Raw genomic sequence first — 21,085 nt, 5'->3', positions numbered from 1 at the left:
CTCTGGCCCAGACGAGTGGTCCCTTGGACCCCTGACCTCAGGGCGACGTGGAGCTCTGGGTGCACCCGGAGCTCTGGGCGAACCCGGACTAGGCCTCGGCCATTTCCCCAAGGAGCCCTGGAGGCCATGCTCTGGTCACGTTATGGGGTTGAGGGTGTCCTTGGCTATCTCAGAGGTGGGAGACGCCATGCGGACCTTGGTTATCTCAGAGGTTGGGCACGCTGACCCCTCTTGCTGAGTCTACACCCTCATTGCGTGGCTGATTTCCATGTGCTCCCCCAAGGCCCCAAGGGTGGGGAGTGGCAGGACTCAATTCCCCGTCTCCTCACCAGGGTCTTGGTCAGGGAGCTCCAGGAGCACTGTCTTACCGGGGGTCCCAGGACGACGCCCTCACCATTGGATTGCCTTGCAATCAGTGACCAGGCTCCCTGTGGTCTCAGGGATTGGCACCTCCGTATGGGCGTGCCACCATCGAGCTGGGCTGGTTCTGGTTTGTTCCATCTGTGGCTCAGTCAGGTGGTCACTAGGGAACGGAAGTGTCTGGGGAGGTGGGTGGGGGTGGAGGATGGAGGTGAGGAGCGTGCTGACCGCGGTCGAGGTGGTGCAGCTCTGAACACCCTGAAAACCACTGCCCATTATGCTTTAAACGGATACATTTTTATTGTGTGTAGTTATGTCTGGAGAAAACCGTAAGAAACACGGGGGCGGGGGGATCACATCCAATTCTGAGGATGGACACCGAGGACCGCCCCCCGCCCCAGAAGGTGTTCATCTGTGAGCCATTCTGCATTTTAAGGGTTGGTTGGTGCCCCGGAACGTCAGGCCCCACATCCTGTGGGTCTTGCCTGGGCCTCCTCCTGGGGCCCTGGTCTCCGAGTCATCCTGTGGCCACTGCCCCCCCGCAGCCCTTGCGCACCACTCTGGGGGGTCCCTCCGTGCAGTGGATCCAGGGAAGCCCCTGGATGCAGCTCACAGCTCTCTGGTCTGCCCTCTACTTGTCCTAAACCGGTGGCCCTCCCAACAGAACTCATGCCAGGACTTCTTTCTGGTCGTGTTCTGTCCCGGTTTCCGTGGCTGCTGGACGAGTAGCCCAGCATGGGGTGACTTGGGAAGATGGTGAGATGCTCACGCATTGCTGTCAGCAGGGACCACCCCACAGCCATCTGCCGGGTCCCTTTACTCTGTCCCTCCCTCTGTCCCTTCTCTCCCCACTTGTGTGTGGGATGACCTTAAGTGGCCTCAGCTTTGTACCACGTGGTGGCCTAGCTCTGCGCGCACAACTGTGACCTGGGTGGGCGCTCTGTCTTTAATGTTGTCATGGCAGTCATGCAGCATCGCACCTGTGGCCTGGGCCTATCCCCCTGGAACCAGCAGGCAGGGACGGGGATGCCTTGGGCAGCGGGCAGTGACCAGGCTCCAATATTGTTTTGGATCCTCAGTGCCTGGTTTGCAGGACACGTTCAGCGCTGAAGATGGTGGTTGTGGATGGTGCCCCTGTGGCTCTCCACCCATCCACCCTGCCCAGTCCTGGGCCTCTGCCACACCCAGCCGTTCTGGCGGGTTCCCAGGCTCTGCCCGTGTCTGGGCATGGTGAGGCCCGAGGAGGGGACAGGGTGTGGGTGCCGTCCAGGCCCGCATCCCCTGCGTCCCCTCCCCCTTCCTCTGTGGAGGAAGTGTCTGCAGAGGTGAAGTTGGTCTCAAGCAAGAAATAGAAGGAAGGGCTGTGTCAGGCCAGGCCTGGGTGTTCAGAGCCCAGCACTTCCAGGCTGTGGTGCCAGGGGCATGGGAGTGTGGGCGGCGGGGACAGCAGGACGCTGTCCAAGGAGCCCTTGTGGGCTGGGCAGCCAGTTCCCTTGGACAGGGCTGGGGCACCTGCAGGCCCCAAGCCGTGGAGCCAATCCAGTGTTCAGCTGCTGACATGCACACTGTCCTTTTTAGAGGTGGAGCCTCGCCACCTGGCAGATAAACCCATGCCCCGAGTGTAGGGCACCTACCATCATCTTCCAGACAGAGTCCCGGCTGCAGCCTGGAGGCTCGGAGTCTGGGTGGCCTCCTGGGCAGCACGGCACAGGGGTGTAGGGTCTGCGGTGTAGCCGGGCCACGGGGGAGCGGGGTCCCCCAGGATAGGGTCCTCTGGGGCTTGCTGGTGCCATTCTGGCACCGTGGACTGCGGCCTCATGTGTGAGCTACGTGCCTTTCGGGTCCCAGGCTGAGCTGGCTCCCCTTCCACATGGGTGTTTCTGTGCGTCCCCAAGGACGCTTGCTGGAGCAGCCCCCAGAGAGCCTCCTGGGGCACTGCGTACTCGCGTCTTGGGGTGAGTAGAGGTGGCCTGGGCTGCCTGTCAGCGCAGCTGGACTCCATGGGCCCTGACTTCAGAGGAGGGGAAGACGAGGTAACCTTTCATGTTCGCCTAGATCTCCTCCTCCTTCTCCAGGCACTTCTGTTGGAAGGAGGCTAGGTTTGGAGGAAAAATAGTTTAGAAAGTGAATTTCCTAATAACCGGGAAACCAAGACCTTGCCCTTCTGTTGCAATGTTTTTAGTTTTTTTGTTCTTTAAAAAAGAAACGCAAAGAGGGCGGGAGCCACAGCCGCTAATGAGTGTTAAAACCAGTCTGTTTCTGTCTCTTCCTTCTTTCTGTTTCTTTAAATGTAGCTGCAGATAATAAGGACGAAGAAGTCAAGGTGCCCCCCAGGCGGTTGTATCTGGGTACGTACTACCGCGCGGGGCTGCCCCAGGACCCCTCACCTCCCCAGCCTGCTCAGCCCTTACCAGCATGCTCCCAGCCTGTGACTCGGTTTACTAAGTGTGGCCATGTCTCCAGCAAGCTAACCAACCCAGAGCCTGCTGTTCTGAAGCATGAGCTAGTTCCTAGAGCCTGCCCAGCGTGTGTGAGCGCTGGGCAGAGGGTGGGGGGGAGAGAAACCGGGGACGCGGGAGTGAAACAGGTGAGGGTACAAGTTTGTGTTAGATTCATCCCCAAATGTTTTACTCCTTTTGATGCTATGGAAAATGGAACTGGTTTGTGGCTTCGTGTCAGGTGGTTTAGTGAAATCTTATAGAAATAAAGTTGAGTTTCACATATGGATCTTGTGTTCTGCAGCTTTGCTGGCCTCATTCATTAGTTCAAATAGCTTTTTGGTGTGTTCCTTGGGATTTCTCTGTGTACAATCATATCCTTGGGATGCCTGGGGGAATCAGCAGTTGGCTGCCTGCCTTTGGCTCAGGTCATGATCCCGGGGTTCTGGGATCAAGTCTCACGTCAGGTTCTGTGCAGGGAGTCTGCTTTTCCCTCTGCTTGTATCTCTGCCTCTCTCTGTGTCTCTCATGAATAAATAAATCTTTTTTTTTTTTTTTTGAAAAAAGATCATGTCCTCTGTGCAGAGAGGTAGTGTTGCTTTCTCCTCTGCAATCTGGATGCTTCTTCTGATTCTTGCCTCGTCCCCCTGGAGTCAGAGGTGGCTGCACTGTGAGCCTGGACCTGCTTGTCGTGCTCCCGGGCTTCACAGGAAGGCGTCTGTCACCACCAGGCACAGTGTTGGCGCGGATCCCACGTAGCTGCCTCCTGTTACATGATGCAGGAACCTTCCTACTTTGAGTTTGTGGAGTGTTTTTTTTTTATCATGAAACGGTGTTGAAGTTTTTTTTTTTTTTTTAAGATTTTATTCATTTATGCATGACAGACACACACACACAGAGAGAGAGAGAGAGGGAGAGAGAAAGGCAGAGCCAGAGGGAGAAGCAGGCTCCATGCAAGGAGCCCGACGTGGGACTTGATCCAGGAACCCCAGGGTCATGTCCTGGGCTGAAGGCAGGCACCAAACCACTGAGTCACCAAGGGATCCCTGGTGTTGAAGTTTGATGCTTCCCTATCTGTGTTGAGATGATTGTGTAGTTTTGTCTTTCATTCTGCATTGATTGACGTTGTATGTTGGACCAACATGGCATTCTTGGGATCAACCCCATCTCGCCGTGAGCTAAGATCCTTTTTATAAGTTGCTGGATTCCACTGCTAGGACTATGTCAAGGATTTTTGTGTCCAGATTCATAAGGGATATGGTCTGCCTTTGTTTTTTGTTTTTTTTTTTCTTTTTAATTCTTGTGAGGACTTTGGTTTCAGTATCAGGATAGTACTGGTCTGGGAAGACGGGTTGGGAATGGAAATGTTCCCTCCTCTTCTATTTTGTTTTAAGTTTGTAAAGGATTGCTATCAATTCTTTTTTTTTTTTAATTCTTTATTAAGACATTTTTTTTTAATTGAGGACACTTGGGGGGCTCAGTGGTTGAGCACCTGCCTTTGGCTCAGGGGTGACCTGGGGGTCCTAGGATCGAGTCCCACATTGGGCTCCCCAGAGGGAGCCTGCTTCTCTCCCTGCCTCTCTCTGTGTCTCATGAATAAATAAATAATATCTTAAACAATTTTTTAAATTGAGATATAACTAACATATAACATTAGCTTCAAGTATATAGTAAGTTTAGTATCAGTCATCAAAAAATTTTGTTTATGATGACTTAAGATCTCTCGCTGAGCTGCTTTCAAATACGCGGCATAGTATCATGGCACAGTATTGTCAGCCACAGTCAGCGAGCTGTGCCTTCCATCCCCGTGACCTGTTTATTCTGTAACTAAACCTCGTACCTTGTGACCCCTCACCCGTTTTGCGTAGCCGGAATCCCCCACCGGTCTGTCCTCTGTATCTGTGGGCTGTCTCACTTCTTTAGATTCCACTTATAAATGCAACCATCTGGAGTTTGTTCTCCTGACTGACCTGGCTCCCTTAGAGTGAGACCCCCTCTGGGTCCCTCCCTCTGTCCGCAGATAGCAGGACATCTTCCTTTCTGATGCTGAGTACGATCCTGTTGTTCATACACACCACGTGTTCTTGGGGTGCTTCCCAATCTTGGCTGCTGCAGATGTAGGGGTGCGTGTGTCTGTTTGAATCTATGTTTTTGTTTGCTTCGGATAAACCCCTCTTCATGGAATTGCTGTTGTAGGGTATTTCTATTTTTAGTTTCTTGCAGAACAGTGTCCGTGCTGTGTCCTGTGGACACAGCAGCTTGCACTCCCAGCAGCAGCACACAGGGCTCCCTTTCTACCACATCCTCGCCAGCACCTGCGGTTTCTTGTGTTTTTGAGAAGAGTCCCTCTGGCAGGTGGAGGTGGTGTCTCCTTATGTGCTTTGATGGTTTTCTCTGTTGTGTGGCAGCTTTCAGTTTGATGCAATCCCAGTTCTTTACTTTTGCTTTTGTTTCCTTTGCTTTTGGCGTTAGATCCAAACACTCAACATGAGACCAGTGTCAAGGAGCTCCCTACATTTCCTTCTAGGAGGGTTTGTTTTTTAATTGAAATATATTTGATATATAACATTGTGGAAATTTAAGGTGTACAGCATGCCGATACGTTCATATATTGTAATATCACTATTGTAGTGATGATTGGCATGTCTGTCTTACCATGTAGTTATAATTTCCTCATAGTGGTTGGAATAATGACGTTCTAGTCCCTGCGAGCATGGTGGTCGCTGTGCCGTGTTTTCCCTATTCACTGACTGTGGCTGGATCTCGAGGGCCTGTGTACGTCTAATTGCAAGTTTATTGATTCTTTGGTAGAATGAGCCAGTGAAGCTCTCTGGGCCTGGACTTCCCTTTGTGGAAAGTATTAAAATTTCCAGGTCAGTCTCTTCTTATAAGTCTATTCAGATTTTCTATTTCTCCCTGAGTTATTCTTCACGGTTTCTTGGAATTTGTCCACTTACCCTCATTTGCTGATGAATACTTTTCGTCTTATTTTTGTTTCCTGTGCAGTGGTTCCTTGTTCATCCCTGACTGGAGTAGCGTCGGTCCTTTCCTCTTTCTTTTTTCTCTTGGTTGTTCTAGCTAAAGGTTTGTCAATTTTATTGGTTTTCTTTCCCCCAAAAGAACCAATTTTTGGTTTTGTCGATTTTCTTTGTTGTTTTTCTATTCTCTACTGTGTTTATTTTAATTCTAATATTTATTTCTTTCCTTCTGCTTACTTTGGATTTAGTTTGCTTTTCCTACTTTCCTAAGGGAAGAAGGTTAGACTATTGGTTTGAAATGTTTTTTCTTGGGACGCCTGAGTGGCTTAGCGGTTGGGTGTCTGCCTTCAGCCCAGGGCGTGAACCTGGAGACCCAGGATTGAGTCCCCCATTGGGCTCCCTGCATGGAGCCTGCTCCTCCCTCTGCCTCTGCCTGTGTCTCTGCCTCTCTCATGAATAAATAAATATAATCTTTTTAAAAAATTAAATATTTTTTCTTTTTATTTTTTTTTAAGATTTTATTTATTCAAGAGAGACACACACACAGAGAGAGGCAGAGACAGAGGCAGAGGGAGAGGCAGTCTCCAAGGAGGGAGCCTGATGTGGGACTGGATCCCTGGTCTCCAGGATCACACCCTGGGCTGAAGGTGGCACTAAACCGCTGAGCCACCCAGGGAACCCCCTTTTCTTTTTAAATGTGGCATTTTTAGCCATAAAGTTCTAACAAATGCTTCCAGTGCATCTACAAGTTTTGGTATATTGTGCTTTCATTTTAATTGGTCTTAAATATTTTCTAATTTCCTTGAGAATACTTCTTTGACCCACTTTTTATTTTTGTATGTTGTTTAATTTGCACATATTTGTGAAACCCCCAGATTTCCATCTGTTATTGATTTCTAATTCAGTCCATTGTAATTGGAGAATATTCTTTGTTATTATTCCAGTCATTTTATATTGGGGCTTGTGTCATGGCCTTGCAGAAGGTCTGTCCTGGGGATGCCTGTAAGCCTGACATGCACTGTGAGTCCATTAGCTTCACGGAGTTCAGGTCTTTCCTTTGTCCCTGTCTGGTCGTCATACCCATTACTAAGACCATATGTGGAAATCTCCCACTATTTTTGAATTATTCAGTTTTCTTTTCACTTCTGTCAGGTTTTGCCCTCTGTTTTGGGGGACAGTTGTTAGGTGCATCTGTGTTTATGTTTATAGTTTTATCTAACTGATGGATTGGCCTTTTATGGTTATAAACTGTTCCTCTATTTCCAATAATTTTGTTTTGTTTTAAAGTCTGTTTCTTTCTGATCTTACTATAGCTATTCCTGATCTATGGTTGCTGTTGTATGGTGTTTTTTTCCCATTCTTTTACTTTTTAAAATTTTTAAAAAATATTTTATTTATTTATTCATAAGACACACACACACACACACATACACGCACACACACGCACACACACACACAGAGATTGGCAGAGACACAGGCAGAGGGAGAAATCAGGTTCCATGAAGGGAGCCTGATATGGGACTTGATCCTGGGTCTCCAGGATCACACCCTATGCTGAAGGTGACACTAAACCACTGAGCCACCCAGGCTGCCCTCTTTTACTTTTTTTTTAAAAAAAGATTTTATTTATTCATTTGAGAGAGGGAGTGCAAGCAGGCAGAACCACAGGTAAAGGGAGAAGCAGACTCCCCATTGAGCAGGGAACCTGACCAGAACTTGATCCCAGGGACTGGAGGTTACAATCTGGGCTGAAGGTGGGCCCTTCACCAGCTGAGCCCGCCAGGCACCCCATCTTAGTGATCTTTTAAACCATATATATTCTATTTCCTTAGTGGTTGCTTTAAGGGTTAAATATGTTTCTTAGCACTATCTATTTGTACTAACTTAACTTATACTAATTTTTTAATCAGTTAAGAGAGGAAAGAAAAAATACCCACTTACTCTATCTTTTATAATTACGTACATAATTGCCCTTACCCTCTTTGTTTTTTCATGTACATCAACATTATTGTCTGATGTCACTTGCTTTCAGCGTGAAGAATTTATTTTTAGTATTTCCTGAAGTTGGGTCTGCTAACAACAAATTCTCTAAGTTCTTATTTGAGAATGTCTTTTTTTTTTTTTTTGCTTTTGTTTTGAGAAAAAAGTTTCCTGAATGTAAGAATCTCAGTTGACAGTTTCTTTTCAGTGTTTCAAATATAGTAGTCATTTTTTTTCTTTTTGATTTCAAGATTTTTTAAAAATTTTAATTAATTAATTAATTTTTTAAAATTTATTTATGATAGTCACACACACACAGAGAGAGAGAGAGAGAGAGAGAGAGAGAGAGAGGCAGAGACATAGGCAGAGGGAGAAGCAGGCTCCATGCACCGGGAGCCCGACGTGGGATTCGACCCCAGGTCTCCAGGATTGTGCCCTGGGCCAAAGGCAGGCGCTAAACCGCTGCGCCACCCAGGGATCCCAGATTTTTTTTTTTCTTTTCAACTTGTAGACTATGTGTGAGGGTGTAGACATCTTTGTATTTATTCTGCTTGTTGTTGGTTGAACTTTGTGGGAGTGTAGATTAATGTTTTCATAAAATTTGGGAAGTTTTCAGTAATTGCTTCTTTGAATATTTTTCTTCTCTCTCTACCCTCAGTGCACCCATTTTGCATATATTGATATGTTTAATTTTGTTTCACATTTCTCTGTGGGGTCTGTTCATTTTTCTCAATTCTATTTTCTCATTGGTTATCAGATTGCATCATCTCTGTTGACCTGTCATCAAGTTCACTGACCCCTCTGCCAACTCAAATCTCATGTGGAGCTTCTGTTGTGAGATTTATATTTCAGCTATTTTAATTTTCCATTTCTGAATTTTCATTTGGTACCTTCTCTTTCTATTGATTTTCTATCTGACGAGACATTGTCGTTATGCCCTCCTTTACTTTATGATTTCCTTTAGTTCTTTGAACATGTTTATAACTGTTTTGCAGTCATTTCTGCTAAGTCCAGTGGCTGTGTCCCTTCAAAAGTCATTTTGTTTCCTTTTATTTTCCTTCTGTGTATGGGCTACTTTCCCATTTCTTTGCAATTCTCAAATATTTTGTTGAAACTGTGTGTTGTAAAATATTGTAGGAACTCTGGATCCTGGGCCCCCACCCCTTTATGGAGGGAAGCTTGCTTATTGTTTAGTGAGTTGCCTAGACCTGTGCCAATTCCAAACCTCTCCTCTCCCAGCCCGGCCGTGGTGCCAGCTAAGTCTTTGACTCTCCTGGGTCCCATCAGGCTCCTGGGTGGCCTCCTTCCGTTGGAATCACTGACCTGTTAGCCTCCACAAAGGGCTGGTAGTTTGCTCCATTGGTTTTGGTAACACCCTGTGGTGTGCACTTTCAGGTCTGATCAGTTGAAGCCAGGCAAGGGGATCTTGAGGATTGTCTTTGACGACTGCTGTGTCCCCAGGAGGCCTCTCCTTGGTTGCTTTAACAGCAGGTGTGCTGTCTCACTTGCTCTCACGGAGCCCCTAGCTTCCTCTTACCTGCTCCACTACCGAGTCCCCCACTGTTCTTGTTGGTGCCTTAAGCTTGAACTTGCTTGTGCTCTGTTCTAACCAAAGTTAGTCCCTGTCGGGAGAGCTAGTTCTATGTGCCCCATCCTGAGGCAGAGCCTCTGAGCCCCTCCTTGGAATGCATGCACTGAGGGGATTGTAACCCCAGGTCTCCTTGGTTTGCTCTTCCCAGTGTGGACAAACTAGGGTAGGACAGTATTCTCTGCTCACTGCAGGGGTTGAGCCTGTGTCCTATGAATGGGGCTGGGAGGGGCTGGGGAGCCCTGACTTCTGTGCCCTTCTTGCCTGGAATAGACTAGGAGCTGAGCTGAGGGATGAGAAGTGCTGGGCACCTGCTGCTCCTGGGGAGAGACCACAGCCCTACCAGGCCACAGCTCAGTCTTTTCTAGAGTAGAGTTTCTCCATTGCTGTGTGGCCCGAGGACACTTTACAGTGATTTTACATGGTTGATTTTTTTTTTAAGATTTTATTTATTTGGGTAGGAAATATCAGAAAGGGAGACAGAACATAAAGACTCCTAACTCTGGGAAACGAACTAGGGGTGGTGGAAGGGGAGGAGGGCGGGAGGTGGGGTGAATGGGTGACGGGCACTGAGGGGGGCACTTGATGGGATGAGCACTGGGAGTTATTCTGTATGTTGGCAAATTGAACACCAATAAAAAATAAATTTATTATTAAAAAAAATAAAAAATAGGGATCCCTGGGTGGCGCAGCAGTTTGGCGCCCGCCTTTGGCTCAGGGCATGATCCTGGAGACCCGGGATCGAATCCCACGTCAGGCTCCCGGTGCATGGAGCCTGCTTCTCCCTCTGCCTGTGTCTCTGCCTCTCTCTCTCTCTCTCTGTGTGTGACTATCATAAATAATAAATAAGAATTTAAAAAAAGATTTAAAAAAAATAAAAAAATAAAAAAATAAAAAATAAAACTTGAAGTAAATACAGAAAAAAAAAAAGATTTTATTTATTCATGAGAGACATACAGAGAGAGAGGCAGAGACACAGACAGAGAGAAGCAGGCTCCATGCAGGGAGCCTGATGTGGGACTTGATCCAGGGTCTCCAGGATCACGCCCTGAGCTAAAGGCAGCGCTAAACCCCTGAGCCACCAGGGCTGCCCTACATGGTTGATTTTTAGAAGACACAGCAGTTGTGTTGTTTCGCTGGGAGACATCACCCCGGGATTGCCGTCCACTCCTGCTTGCAGTTTCACTGACAGGATCCCTGGTGGCCAGAGTAGCAGGAAGTTCCAGGCTGGGAGGGCAGGTAGCATTTGTCTTTATCTATAGCTACACCGAAGGATGGACTTGGGGCCTTGCCTGTCCTCAGTTGGTTTTGTGTTCAGGGGCTGATATGGTGCTGTGTTTGCCTCAGTGAAGGTCACGTTCTCCACTAAGTGTTTAGAAGTAGCCTTAAAACTTTAACTGTGAAGTGAAGTTGCTGTTTTGACTTAGGGAAGAGCTGTGTATCCCAGCCCATCTGGGTCAGGCCCTTCTGGTACTTTCTGCTCAGTGCAGCCGGGGTGCTTGTGTTGTGAGGCAGCACGGAAGCTGCTCAGGGAGTTGGGTGAGGTTTTGTGGGCCAGAGCAAGCAGCCTGTTTGTGTGTCGGTGGCATGAGAACTTGGGGCCGCAACTGGGGACCTCTTGTCCAGTGTCGGCTGGCCCACCCACCGGAAATTGTTAGTAAAAAACCGCCCAGAAATCCTATAGGATGAAAGGAAAAGGCTCCTGCAGTTTAGGAACGTCACCTCTGCTGGGGGTCAGCCCGGGTCACAGTGGGATCCCTCTAGGGCAGCATTTTTGAACTCGGCCCGGTGTTCCTGCTTGCTGGTTAGCTGTACTCAGTCCCCCGGGTGGAGTGGGGCTTTCGGGTCCCCGGACCTCTCCTTTGCAGCTGCGGCCTGCTGGCCTCCTGGCCTGCTGGCAGGGGTGGTGGTGCAGGTGAACACTTGGGCAGGGTGTCAGTCCTAGAGCCAGGTTGCCGGGCTGGCTGCCCTGGGCTTTCTCAGGTGGCCCCAAGGCTCCCCGTGCTCAGCCGGGGGGCCTGGCTTCCCCCCTTCCATGTTGGGGTGTGCACCCAAGGATGCGGGGTCAGAGATCAGGGCTGTGTCCCCAGACTGCGTCACTTGGGGAGTCACAGACATGAGCAGACATGCCTGGGGGTGGGAGCTGCCAGACAAGCACTGTGATGAGAGCCACAGTTTAGTTTGATCCAGGGTTTTGAAGGAAGGAGTAAGAGTGGTTTTGTTTTCACGGAGAATTGATTTTTAAACACGTAAATATTTTTTGGAAGACTGCAAGGTTGCGGTGGGAGTGCAGGCGTGTTTTCTTGAGCTGGGAGAATAAGTTGCCGACTTGGTGCTTGGTGACACTCAAGTCTCTGGTGTTGCTTCTGGAAAGCAGGATCTGAGCCTCCATCGCTCGTTGGTGTCCCGATCAGAGGCACCTGCCCCCACCTCACCTGTTTGCTCAGCAGCACAGGAAGGGGTCTGTCAGAGGCCCCCCAAGCCATTAGCTGGGAGCCGTTCTGGTTCTGTGCTCCCAGGGGTCAGTTCCAGACCTTTGTCCTGGGGCCCCAGGGGCTGGTCTGGGACCCGCAGCTTCTGCGTGACAGAAGCCCCCACTGTGGGCTCCGAGGAGCATGTGGGGCCTTTGAATGGGGCTGTTCACATGCTTTCTCCAGCAGCTCCTGGCTGTCACTGTAGCCATTGGGGAGGGAGCACAGCCCACCCTCCATCCCCCACCTCTCAGGGCCTACTAGGCCTAGACCACCCGGGAGGGGGGTGGGGCTTTGTGTGACCTGTGGGAGCAGAAACCTGCTGGGGTTGTGCTCGGGTTACATGTGTTCCATTTCTAGCGGGGTCTGCAGCAGGGTCTGCAGGGGGCTCTGCAGTGGGGCCTGCAGTGGGGTCTGCAGTGTCGCCCGACAAGGACGAGCCAGTCAGGATATGACCCCCGCCCGCTGGGGTGGAACACAGAGCAAGAGGCATGGGGCCTTTTCAGGGGTGACCACCACCTGCCCCTCCAGGGGTCGGGCTGCAGGGCCGGGGTGCTGCCGTCTCCCCACAGTGGTGGGGGCTGCACTCAGCCTCTCACTCCCTGCCCGGCCAGGCCCTCTGTGGCCCCACGAGGCCCGAGGGTATAAGGACAGATACCCAGGCCCCCTCGTGGACGCTGGGCTTTTCCAGCTCTCCAGATGGGAAGTAAGACCAAGTCAGCAGGACCGTGTGATGGTACCCAGGCGTCCAGGTCCACTCTGAATGCCTGGGCCGCGGGGAGGCTGACAGGGACCCCTGCCCAGGGGTGGGGTGTCCCAGGAGGGTCCTGCAATCTCCCTCTGCCCAGGGTGGTCCCAGGAGGGTCCTGCATCTCCTCCTGCCCAGACAATCCCCTGTACTGTGGCCAGAGTGCCACCTGCTCACCGAGGGCCTGTCGTCTCCTCTGAGACAGGTGGTGGGCAGGAAGCCGGAGTTTCAAGGGAGGCTGCGCAGGGGTGGGGTGAGCAAAGCCAAGCCCGTCTCAGGGTCATGCAGCCGGGGTGGTGGTGCCACCTCTTGACCCTGGGCCCCTGGAGGCAGCATCGCAAGAGGGTCTGGGCTCGATCCCATGCATCGCCGCAGCAGGGGGCTCTGCCTCGGTTTCCCCCAGTATTGGGGTTGGGTGCTGACTGTGGAGAGGGGCCGGGTGTGTGCTTATCTGCTTCCTGGCCCCGGGGAACGTTGGCTCCAGATGCCAACCCCGGGTCACCAATAGGGCTGAGCCCTTTCGATGGAGCCGTCGTGGGCACCCCGAGGGCATCAGGATGCCCTGCTGTGTGGCCTCTTCATCCTCCAGAATGAAGGCAGTCAGCAGCGATCCCCAGGGACACCTGGTGTGTGCTCCCTCTCCCTGGGAGGAGCGGTGACCCCAGTGGATGGGGCGAGGGATGGCTTGGGGGGCCCAGCTGTGTGACCCTGGGACAGCTGGAGAGTGTGCAGGTGGAACAGGGCTGCCCTGTGAGGAAGGCTGAGGAAGGTGGCAGAAAACACCAGGATTTCCCCCAAAACACCAGGAAAACTGGGTGGGTTTGGGGGTCAGTGGGGGGCACAGAGCCTGGGGTTTCCTTCCTCCTCCTGGTTGGCCTCTGGAGGTGTGGCCACCTTACAGGGCAGGTTCCTGTGGTGACCTTGGGCCAGTGTGGTCACCGTGCTTCCATGTTAGGTGACCCTAGAGCTCGGCGGGGCCCCCAGCAGATAGACATAACAGCTCTCATTCCAGAGTCTTCAGCTGCAAAAAATAGCTTCTGTGCCTTCTCACATCACATTTGATGGGTGGTAGGTAGTTAGAGTCAGTCCCTGGGGAGCCGTCTCCACCCAACCTCCTGCCTCAGAGAGGGGGGTTGAGGGAGAGACAATGGGGGGCAGATGGGGGAGCTGGGGGAGAGACAGGGGATAGATGGGCTGGGGGAAAGATGGGGGGCAGATGGAGGCCCTGGAAGAGAGATGGAAGGGGGGGGCCTGTGGAGAGATGGGGTAGGGCTGGGGGATAAACGAGCTGGGGGAGAGGGGCCAGGCTGAGGGAGAGACGGAGGGGGGCTGGGGGAGAGATGGGGGGCAGATGGAGGGCTGGGGGAAGACGGGGGACAGATGGGGCCTGGGGAGAGGTGGAGGACAGATAGGGGTATGGGGGAGAGACAGGACCCATGGGCTGGGGGAGGGGGAGGCCTGGAGGAAAGATGAGGGGAGGGGGGCAGGGAGGGAGTTGGGGGCAGGGGGGTCGAGCACAGAGAGGGCTGGGGCAGGGGGAGTGCAGAGGAGTGGGGACATGTGCTGTAGGGGCTCAGGCCTGAGTGGGCCTGTGGGAGGGGCTCTTGGGTGGGGAGGGGGAGGTGGTCTGTGCTGGAGCACCTATTTGCCCTGTGGGGGCGCGGCTGCACTGCCTACTGGTCTGACACTGGGCATGCAGGTGTGTCTTGTTGGGGGGGCCCGCGGGGTCTGCGAGGCTCTGGGTGTCCATGAAGCCCAGGGACCCCGCTGCTCCCGGCTCCTGAGGGGGGCCCCTGGGGGTGCACAGGTCGGTGTGATGTCACCCTCACCAGCCTCCTGGAGCCCCTGCGGCCCCGTGGCCCCTCCCCACACAGGGACCAGGGAGTGGCCAGGGAGGCAGATCAGTTCTGAGAGGCAGTCACGAGGGGAAGAGCTGATGGTGGCCGAGAGGGACCGGTTGGCCCCCAGTCCTGGGAGCATTGTTCAGGGCTCAATGCCTTATCTCCGGGTCTTGTCTGGACAACATGTTGCGTCTGGGTTTGGTGTGTGGGTCGTGAAACTGTCGAGGGGATGCAGTTCAGTCCACATGGTGGGTTACCTGGGGCACCGCCCCTTTCTATCCCAGTCCTGGAGACCCCCTCCTGACACATCACCTGTACCTGCACCTGCTGGGGGCTTGCCCTAGGGGTGGGGCAGGTGCTGCCTGGGGGCTGCCCTCCCCTGGGCCTCTCCTCTCTTAGCTTCTTTCAAAAATTAATGAGACGACCTCTGATGTAGAAACCTCTCAAGTATAGAGGTTTGGTTCTGTGTGAACAGATCAGGAACCTATACTTTTCATTAAGCATCTAAACTCTGCAAATCTCATTTCTGTATTTATCCGGTATTACCCTCGCGGACATTCCGCTTTATAGGAGTCCCGCTTCTCTCTCCCTGCCACTCAAGTGACCGTGGTGCATCCCACAAGGTGGTGGTTGGATGCGTTGCTGGGTTTACTTTAAATTGCTCAGGATGCAAATGACAGCACCTCACACTTGAAGTTTAAGAGAAGTATTTTTTTTTTTATTTTTTTTTATTTTTTATTTTTTTTAAGAGAAGTATTTTTAACTTCAGGATTGGAAAATGTACTTACTAGACTGGGTATTTCTCTACCTCTTTACATAACACATCACATACATAGAGACTATTTTACTGTATTATGTATTAAAATTAGCTTTTTGGAAAAAATAAATAAAATTAGCTTTTTGGGATGTAATTCACGTACCGTAAAATTTACCCTTGAAAAGTTTTTTGAGATAAAATTCGCATCAGATTCACCATTTAATCACCTTAAAGTATACAATTCAGTGGTTTTAGTACATTTGCAATGCTGTGTGATCATCACCACTAATTATAGAGCGTTTCTTGGGCACCTGGCTGGCTTAGAAGAGCCTGTGACTCTTGGGTTTGTGAGTTCAAGGCCCACATTGAGTGTAGAGGTTATTTATGTCAAAAAAAATTGTCTACTTAAAGCACATTTCCATCACCCCAAGAGAAACCCTATATAAGCCCCCATGTCTCCCTTACCCCTACCCTGGGAAACCACTTAGGCATTTCTGTGTGATTTGCCTGTTCTGGACGTTTCCTGTATGGGAGGAATCCAGGATGTGGTCTCTGCTCACTGGCTTCTTCCACTAGCAAAATGTTTTGCAGATCAGTTCACGCCACCATGGGTGCCATCGCTTGATCCTCCCCAAGGCCAGGTGGTATTTCCAGATGTGAATCTACCACATTTTGCTTATCCACTCATCCATCATGGACATCTGGGTGGTCTCTGCCTTTCTTTCTTTCTTTCTTTCTTTCTTTTTTTAAGATTTTATTTATTTATTCATGAGAGACAGAGAGAGAGACATAGGCACAGGGAGAAGTAGGTTCCATGCAGGGAGCCCAATGTGGGACTTGAGGTGGGACTCAATCCCAGGACCATGGAATCACACCCTGAGCTGAAGGCAGACGCTCAACCCCTGAGCCACCCAGGCATCCCAATTTCTACCTTTCTGAGTGAATATTCGTGCATGAGGTTTTACATGACACGTGTTTTCAGTTCTCTGTGCCTGTACACTGGAGCAGGATCGCAGGCCACGGAGCGATCCACGCCCGGTCACCAAGGAATGTCCAGGCTGTTTTCTCTTTTCATTCCTATCAGCTGCACATCAGGTTTCTCCACACCCTGCCCCCAGGCCTCTTACTGTCTTTACTGCTGTCATCACAGCTGTGAAGGCATCTCCGTGTGGCTGTGACCCACATTTCCCCAATGATGGGTGATGGGAGCATTTCTTCGTGTGCTTCTTGGACATCCGAACATCTTCTCTAGAAAAGTGGCTATTCAGGCCCCTTGCCCGTGTCTTAATTGAGTTGTCCTTTTATTGTGCATCACATACGTGTTCAGGAGGGAAGCTATCCCAGGAGTTCTAGATGATGTGTATTCTGTAGATTATTAAAATTTAGTGTCGTTTCAGTTTTTCTGGGCACTAGTGTCACTTGGAATGTGTGTCTTCTCTGCGTGGAGCTTGGCGGGGTGTGGGGGGCGGTAAAGTGCTGGGGATCCCCCAGGTCCTGGGACTGCTTATGGCTGCTCTCTGCCCCACCCCGCCCCCGGCGATGGCCATCACCTGGTCACACTAAGGAGATGGCTGGGGGCATGCCCCAGGGGGTCTCACTTGACTTCTGGCGGTAGGGGGGCGGCCTGGAGGAGGCTCTCTGACCTCGGGTCCCTCCTCCGGGAGCTGGGCCTGATGAGCTACAGAGCCAGGCACGCAGGAGGAGCTGAGACACTGCAGCCTGGCCATTGGGCGGGCGGACAGTTGCAGTGTGACCGAGCAGTCCCTTCGTGGCTGAGCTCCGTGGTGTTGCATTGTGTGTGTGTCTCCACTGGCCGGCAGGCCTGTGGGTCGTTCCCAGGCTGGGCAGTTACCGCTGACGCTGCTCTGATCCACACGTGACCGTCTGCTCGCTTCTCCGGGTGCACACCCAGGGGTGGGCTGGCTGGACCCATGGTATGTGTGCACACCTCCCCACGGCACCGCCCCGTCCTGCGCATGTGGGTTCCTGCCGCTTCGCGTCCTCATTCACACAGTCTGTAAGCCGTTCTTTGTGCTCGCATCTCACCTCGGTTTCTCTCAGCGCCGCTTCCTTGGCTTCCGCTGGGCTTGCACGTCGTCAGGTTTGTTCCTAAGTGTTTCCTACCCTTTGATGGGCTGTGTGGTGATGGTTTTAGAATTCAATTTCTGATTGCTTGTTGCTAGCATGTGGAACGCTGTTCTGTGTGTTTCTTGTGCTTGGGATCTGTTGTAGTTCTTAGATGTAGGACTTAGAGTGTCCATAACATTTGGGAAGATTTTGGTCCTTTTTCTTTCCACGATTTTTTTGCCCTCCTCTCACCCCAAAACCCAGGGACTTCAGCCCTACACGCACATATATGAGGCCCTTTGACTTGCAAATACTTTTTCCCATTCGCGTTGCCTTTCACCTTGTTGATTGTGTCCTTGGAAACACAAAGGTTTTTTTAAAGATTTCTCAGCTTTATAGAGATATTATTGACGTATAACCTTTTTAAGTTTAAGATGTACAATGTGATGATTTAATACACTTAAATATTGTGGAATAAGTACCACAGTAAGATCAATGAACAGTTCCACCCCCTCACATAATGACTCTTTTTTGGTGGAGATAACCTTTAAGATCTATCCTCTTAACACCTTTCTTTTTTCTTCCCTTTTTAAATTTAAATTTAATTTTTTTTAAGATTGATTTATTCATAAGGGACACAGAGAGAGAGGGAGAGTCACAAGCAGAGGGAGAAGTAGGCTCCCTGCAGGAAGCCTGATGTGGGACTCGATCCCAGGACCTCGGGGATCATGCCCTGGGCCAAAGGTAGATGCTCAACCGCTGAGACACCCAGGCGTTCCTTTTCCCCTCTTTTTAAAAGTAAACTATAGGGCAGCCCTGGTGGCGCAGCGGTTTAGTGCCGCCTGCAGCCCAGGGTGTGATCCTGGAGATCCTGGATCGAGTCCCACATCAGGCTCTTTGTATGATGCCTGCTTCTCCCTCTGCCTGTGTCTCTGCCTCTCTCTCTGTGTGTCTATCATGAATAAATAAATAAAATCTTAAAAAAAAATAAAAGTAAACTGTATACCTGATGTGTAGGGCTAGATCAAGAGTTGCAGGCTCCACCAGCTGAGCCAGCCAGGCACCCCAGCCACTTTCCTATGTATGCTATGACATCGTTAACTACGGTCACCATTCTGTGCATTAGATCCCAGAACTTGTCCGTCACAGGCTCAGAATTTGTGCCCTCTGACTGCATACCCCTTTTTCCCCCCTCCGCATGCTGGCAGTCACCATTCTACTCTCTGTTTCTGTCAGTTTGGCTTTCTGGATTCCACACAACAATGAGAACATGCAGTGCTTGTCTTTCTCTGACTGGTTTTACTTCGCATAATGTCCTCAAGATCCATCTGTGTTGTCACAAAAGGCAAGATATCCCTTTTCCCCCTTTTTCAAATGGCTGAAGGATAATCTGGTGTGTGTGTGTGTATGTGTCTAGCACACCTTCGTATCCGTTCATCTCCTGATGGTTGCTTAGGCTGTTCCCAGGTCTGTTGTGAGTAGTGCTGCAGGGAGTGGGGGGCGCTGGTGGCTCTTCGGAATAATGATCGCATTTCCTTTAGCTGTATTCCAGAAGTGGAATGGCTGGATCATAGGGCAACTCCATTTTTAACTCTTTGAGGACCCCCCATGCTGTTTTCCAGGGTGGCAGCAGCAGCTTGCACTCCCACCACAGGGCATGAGGGCGCCCCTTTCTCCATGGCCTTGTCAGCAGTTGCTGTTTCTTGTCTTTTTGATTTTAGCCATTCTGACGGGTATGACATGGGACCTTGTTGTGGTTTTGACCTGTATCTCCCTGATGATGAGTGAGCTAGAGCATCTTATGTGTCTGTTGGCCATCAGGATGTCATCTTTGGAGGAATGTCTAATCTAGTCCTATGACCATTTGTTAATTGGATTGGCTTTTTTTTCCCTTTGAGTTGTATGAGTTTTGTATGTATTTGGATATAAACCCTTGGTAAGGGTGACAGTTTACAAATATTTTTCCCATTGTGTTGGTTTCCTTTAGTTTGGCCTGTTGTTTCTTTGGCTTTGCGGATGCCTTTCAGTTTGATGTACTTCCACTCATTTATTTTTGCTTTTGTTGCTTGCACTTTTGGTGTTGTATCCAAAAAATTGTTGCTAAAACCAATAATGTCAAAGACCTTTTTCCCCTTAGAAACACAGAAGTTTACATTTTTGATATTGTCCAATTTATTTTTTCTTTTGTTGTCTGTGCTTTTGTTGTCACATCTAAGAAACCATCGATAAATGCAATGTCTCAAAGCTTTCCCTCTATATTTTCTTCTAAGAGTTTTCTCTCTCATGTTTAGGTCTTTGATCCATTTTGAATTAATTTTTGTGTATGCTGAGTTAAGGGTCTAGCCTGCCTCAGTCTTAGAAACTTTTGATAAGGATTTTCTGTTAGTCATCTGTTAATTGACTTGCTCCTTGAGAACCTAAAGTAGAAAGGCTTCTGACACCTTGAACTCAGACCAGCTTCCTAAAGCCCCTGGGCCCCTATCCGTACTCGCATGTCCCCCAGTCATCCCAGTCCTGGCCCAGGTTCTCACCTCTGACTGTGTTCTCTCCACTCCACAGGCACAAAGGCAGGGATTTCAGCCGGGTCTGAAATTCGTCCCCTTACTGCATCCTTCATGGTTTCCTATTCTCCATAGGGGACCCCTCGTTTGCCCCCAGCCTGTGTTCCAGGCTCCCCACACATTCAGCCCACCCCCGTGTTGCAGCACAGCTGGCTCATACCCAGCCCTGCTCTAGGAATGGACCCTCAGTCTGGTATGACGTCCCTCCTGCCAGCCATGTTCGTCCTCCTCTGGCCATCCTGTCTGCATCCCGTTTCCAGCTCAGACTTAGGATAGTGCTCTCCTGTGGAGTGAGGGGGTGGGGGTGGGAGGGAGGGTCTGGGTGGGAGGACAGGCACGTGTGTGCAGGTTGGCTCTTCCCCTTGGGGTACTTCCCGGCCCCAGTTGGCCAGCCCTGCCGTCCCATGCCCTTGCTTATGCCTGCAGCCCCGCACGGTGCCCCGGCTCCAGGCCCTCCCGGTGTCAGGACCAGGCTGGTCTTGGGGTGCATCATGCCCCCTCATGTTCTCTCAGTATTTACCCCATTTTCCTGACCTTTCCTGAAGCTGCTTCTATCCCCAGGACTCCTACGTTTATCTGCCTGAGCCCAGGAACTTGATGTAGTTTGCTCATTTGCGAGTACTTATGATTTCGGTCTGCAGGACATGTGTGTCCAGCAAACGATAACATTCTATCAGTGAAGTGGGTAGCAATGATGAGTACGTACCTTCATCGGGCCCTTATTACAGGCTTGGCACTTGACTGGGGTCATGAGATTAACTCACGGAATTATTAGAACAGCCATAGGAGGCAGGTCATACTGCTACTCTCTTACATCAGAAGAAATGGGGCAGCCCCGGTGGCACAGCGGTTTGGCGCCGCCTGCAGCCCAGGGTGTGATCCTGGAGACCCAGGATCGAGTCCCACATCGGGCTCCCTGCATGGAGCCTGCTTCTCCCTCTGCCTGTGTCTCTGCCTCTCTCTCTCTGTGTCTATGGATAAATAAATAAAATCTTTAAAAAAAAAAAAAAAAGAAGAAGAAGAAACGGAGGTGCATGGTTGACTCATGCAGCTGTGGAGGGGAAGGGCGAGGGCTCTACCCAGGAGGGAGATTCAGCAGCTCTGGTACCACTGACTGCAGTAGCAGACTTATGGGTTTTACCATCTTTACATTGAATTAATATCTGTATCGAGGCTCCCTCACAAGCGCCTTGGTCAAGACCATGTGGAGCCCCACAGCCCATATTGTCCTCACGGTGACCTTGACTCCCTCACTCAGTTCACCTCCTCCCTGACCCCCTCACTCAGCTGACACTG

The 21,085-nt window shown here is 50.7% G+C and overlaps 1 protein-coding gene across 4 annotated transcripts in view; it reads left to right on the top strand.

The window, feature by feature from the left end:
• SLC66A2 (solute carrier family 66 member 2) overlaps nucleotides 1-21,085 on the top strand; it is a 50,175-nt gene that overhangs the window by 12,285 nt on the left and 16,805 nt on the right. For 2 of the 4 annotated variants that reach the window (XM_041739410.1, XM_041739411.1), the window contains exon 4: nucleotides 2,655-2,708. The exons of the other annotated variants lie outside the window; for them this stretch is intronic. In XM_041739410.1, coding sequence (XP_041595344.1) covers nucleotides 2,655-2,708 — 54 coding nt within the window. The remainder of the gene's footprint in view (nucleotides 1-2,654; nucleotides 2,709-21,085) is intronic. 4 annotated transcript variants of the gene reach the window in all.

The sequence above is a fragment of the Vulpes lagopus genome, chromosome 24, assembly GCF_018345385.1.
Source record: "Vulpes lagopus strain Blue_001 chromosome 24, ASM1834538v1, whole genome shotgun sequence".
In the NCBI taxonomy this organism is placed as follows: domain Eukaryota; kingdom Metazoa; phylum Chordata; class Mammalia; order Carnivora; family Canidae; genus Vulpes; species Vulpes lagopus.
This window is presented reverse-complemented; position numbering and strand designations above follow the sequence as displayed.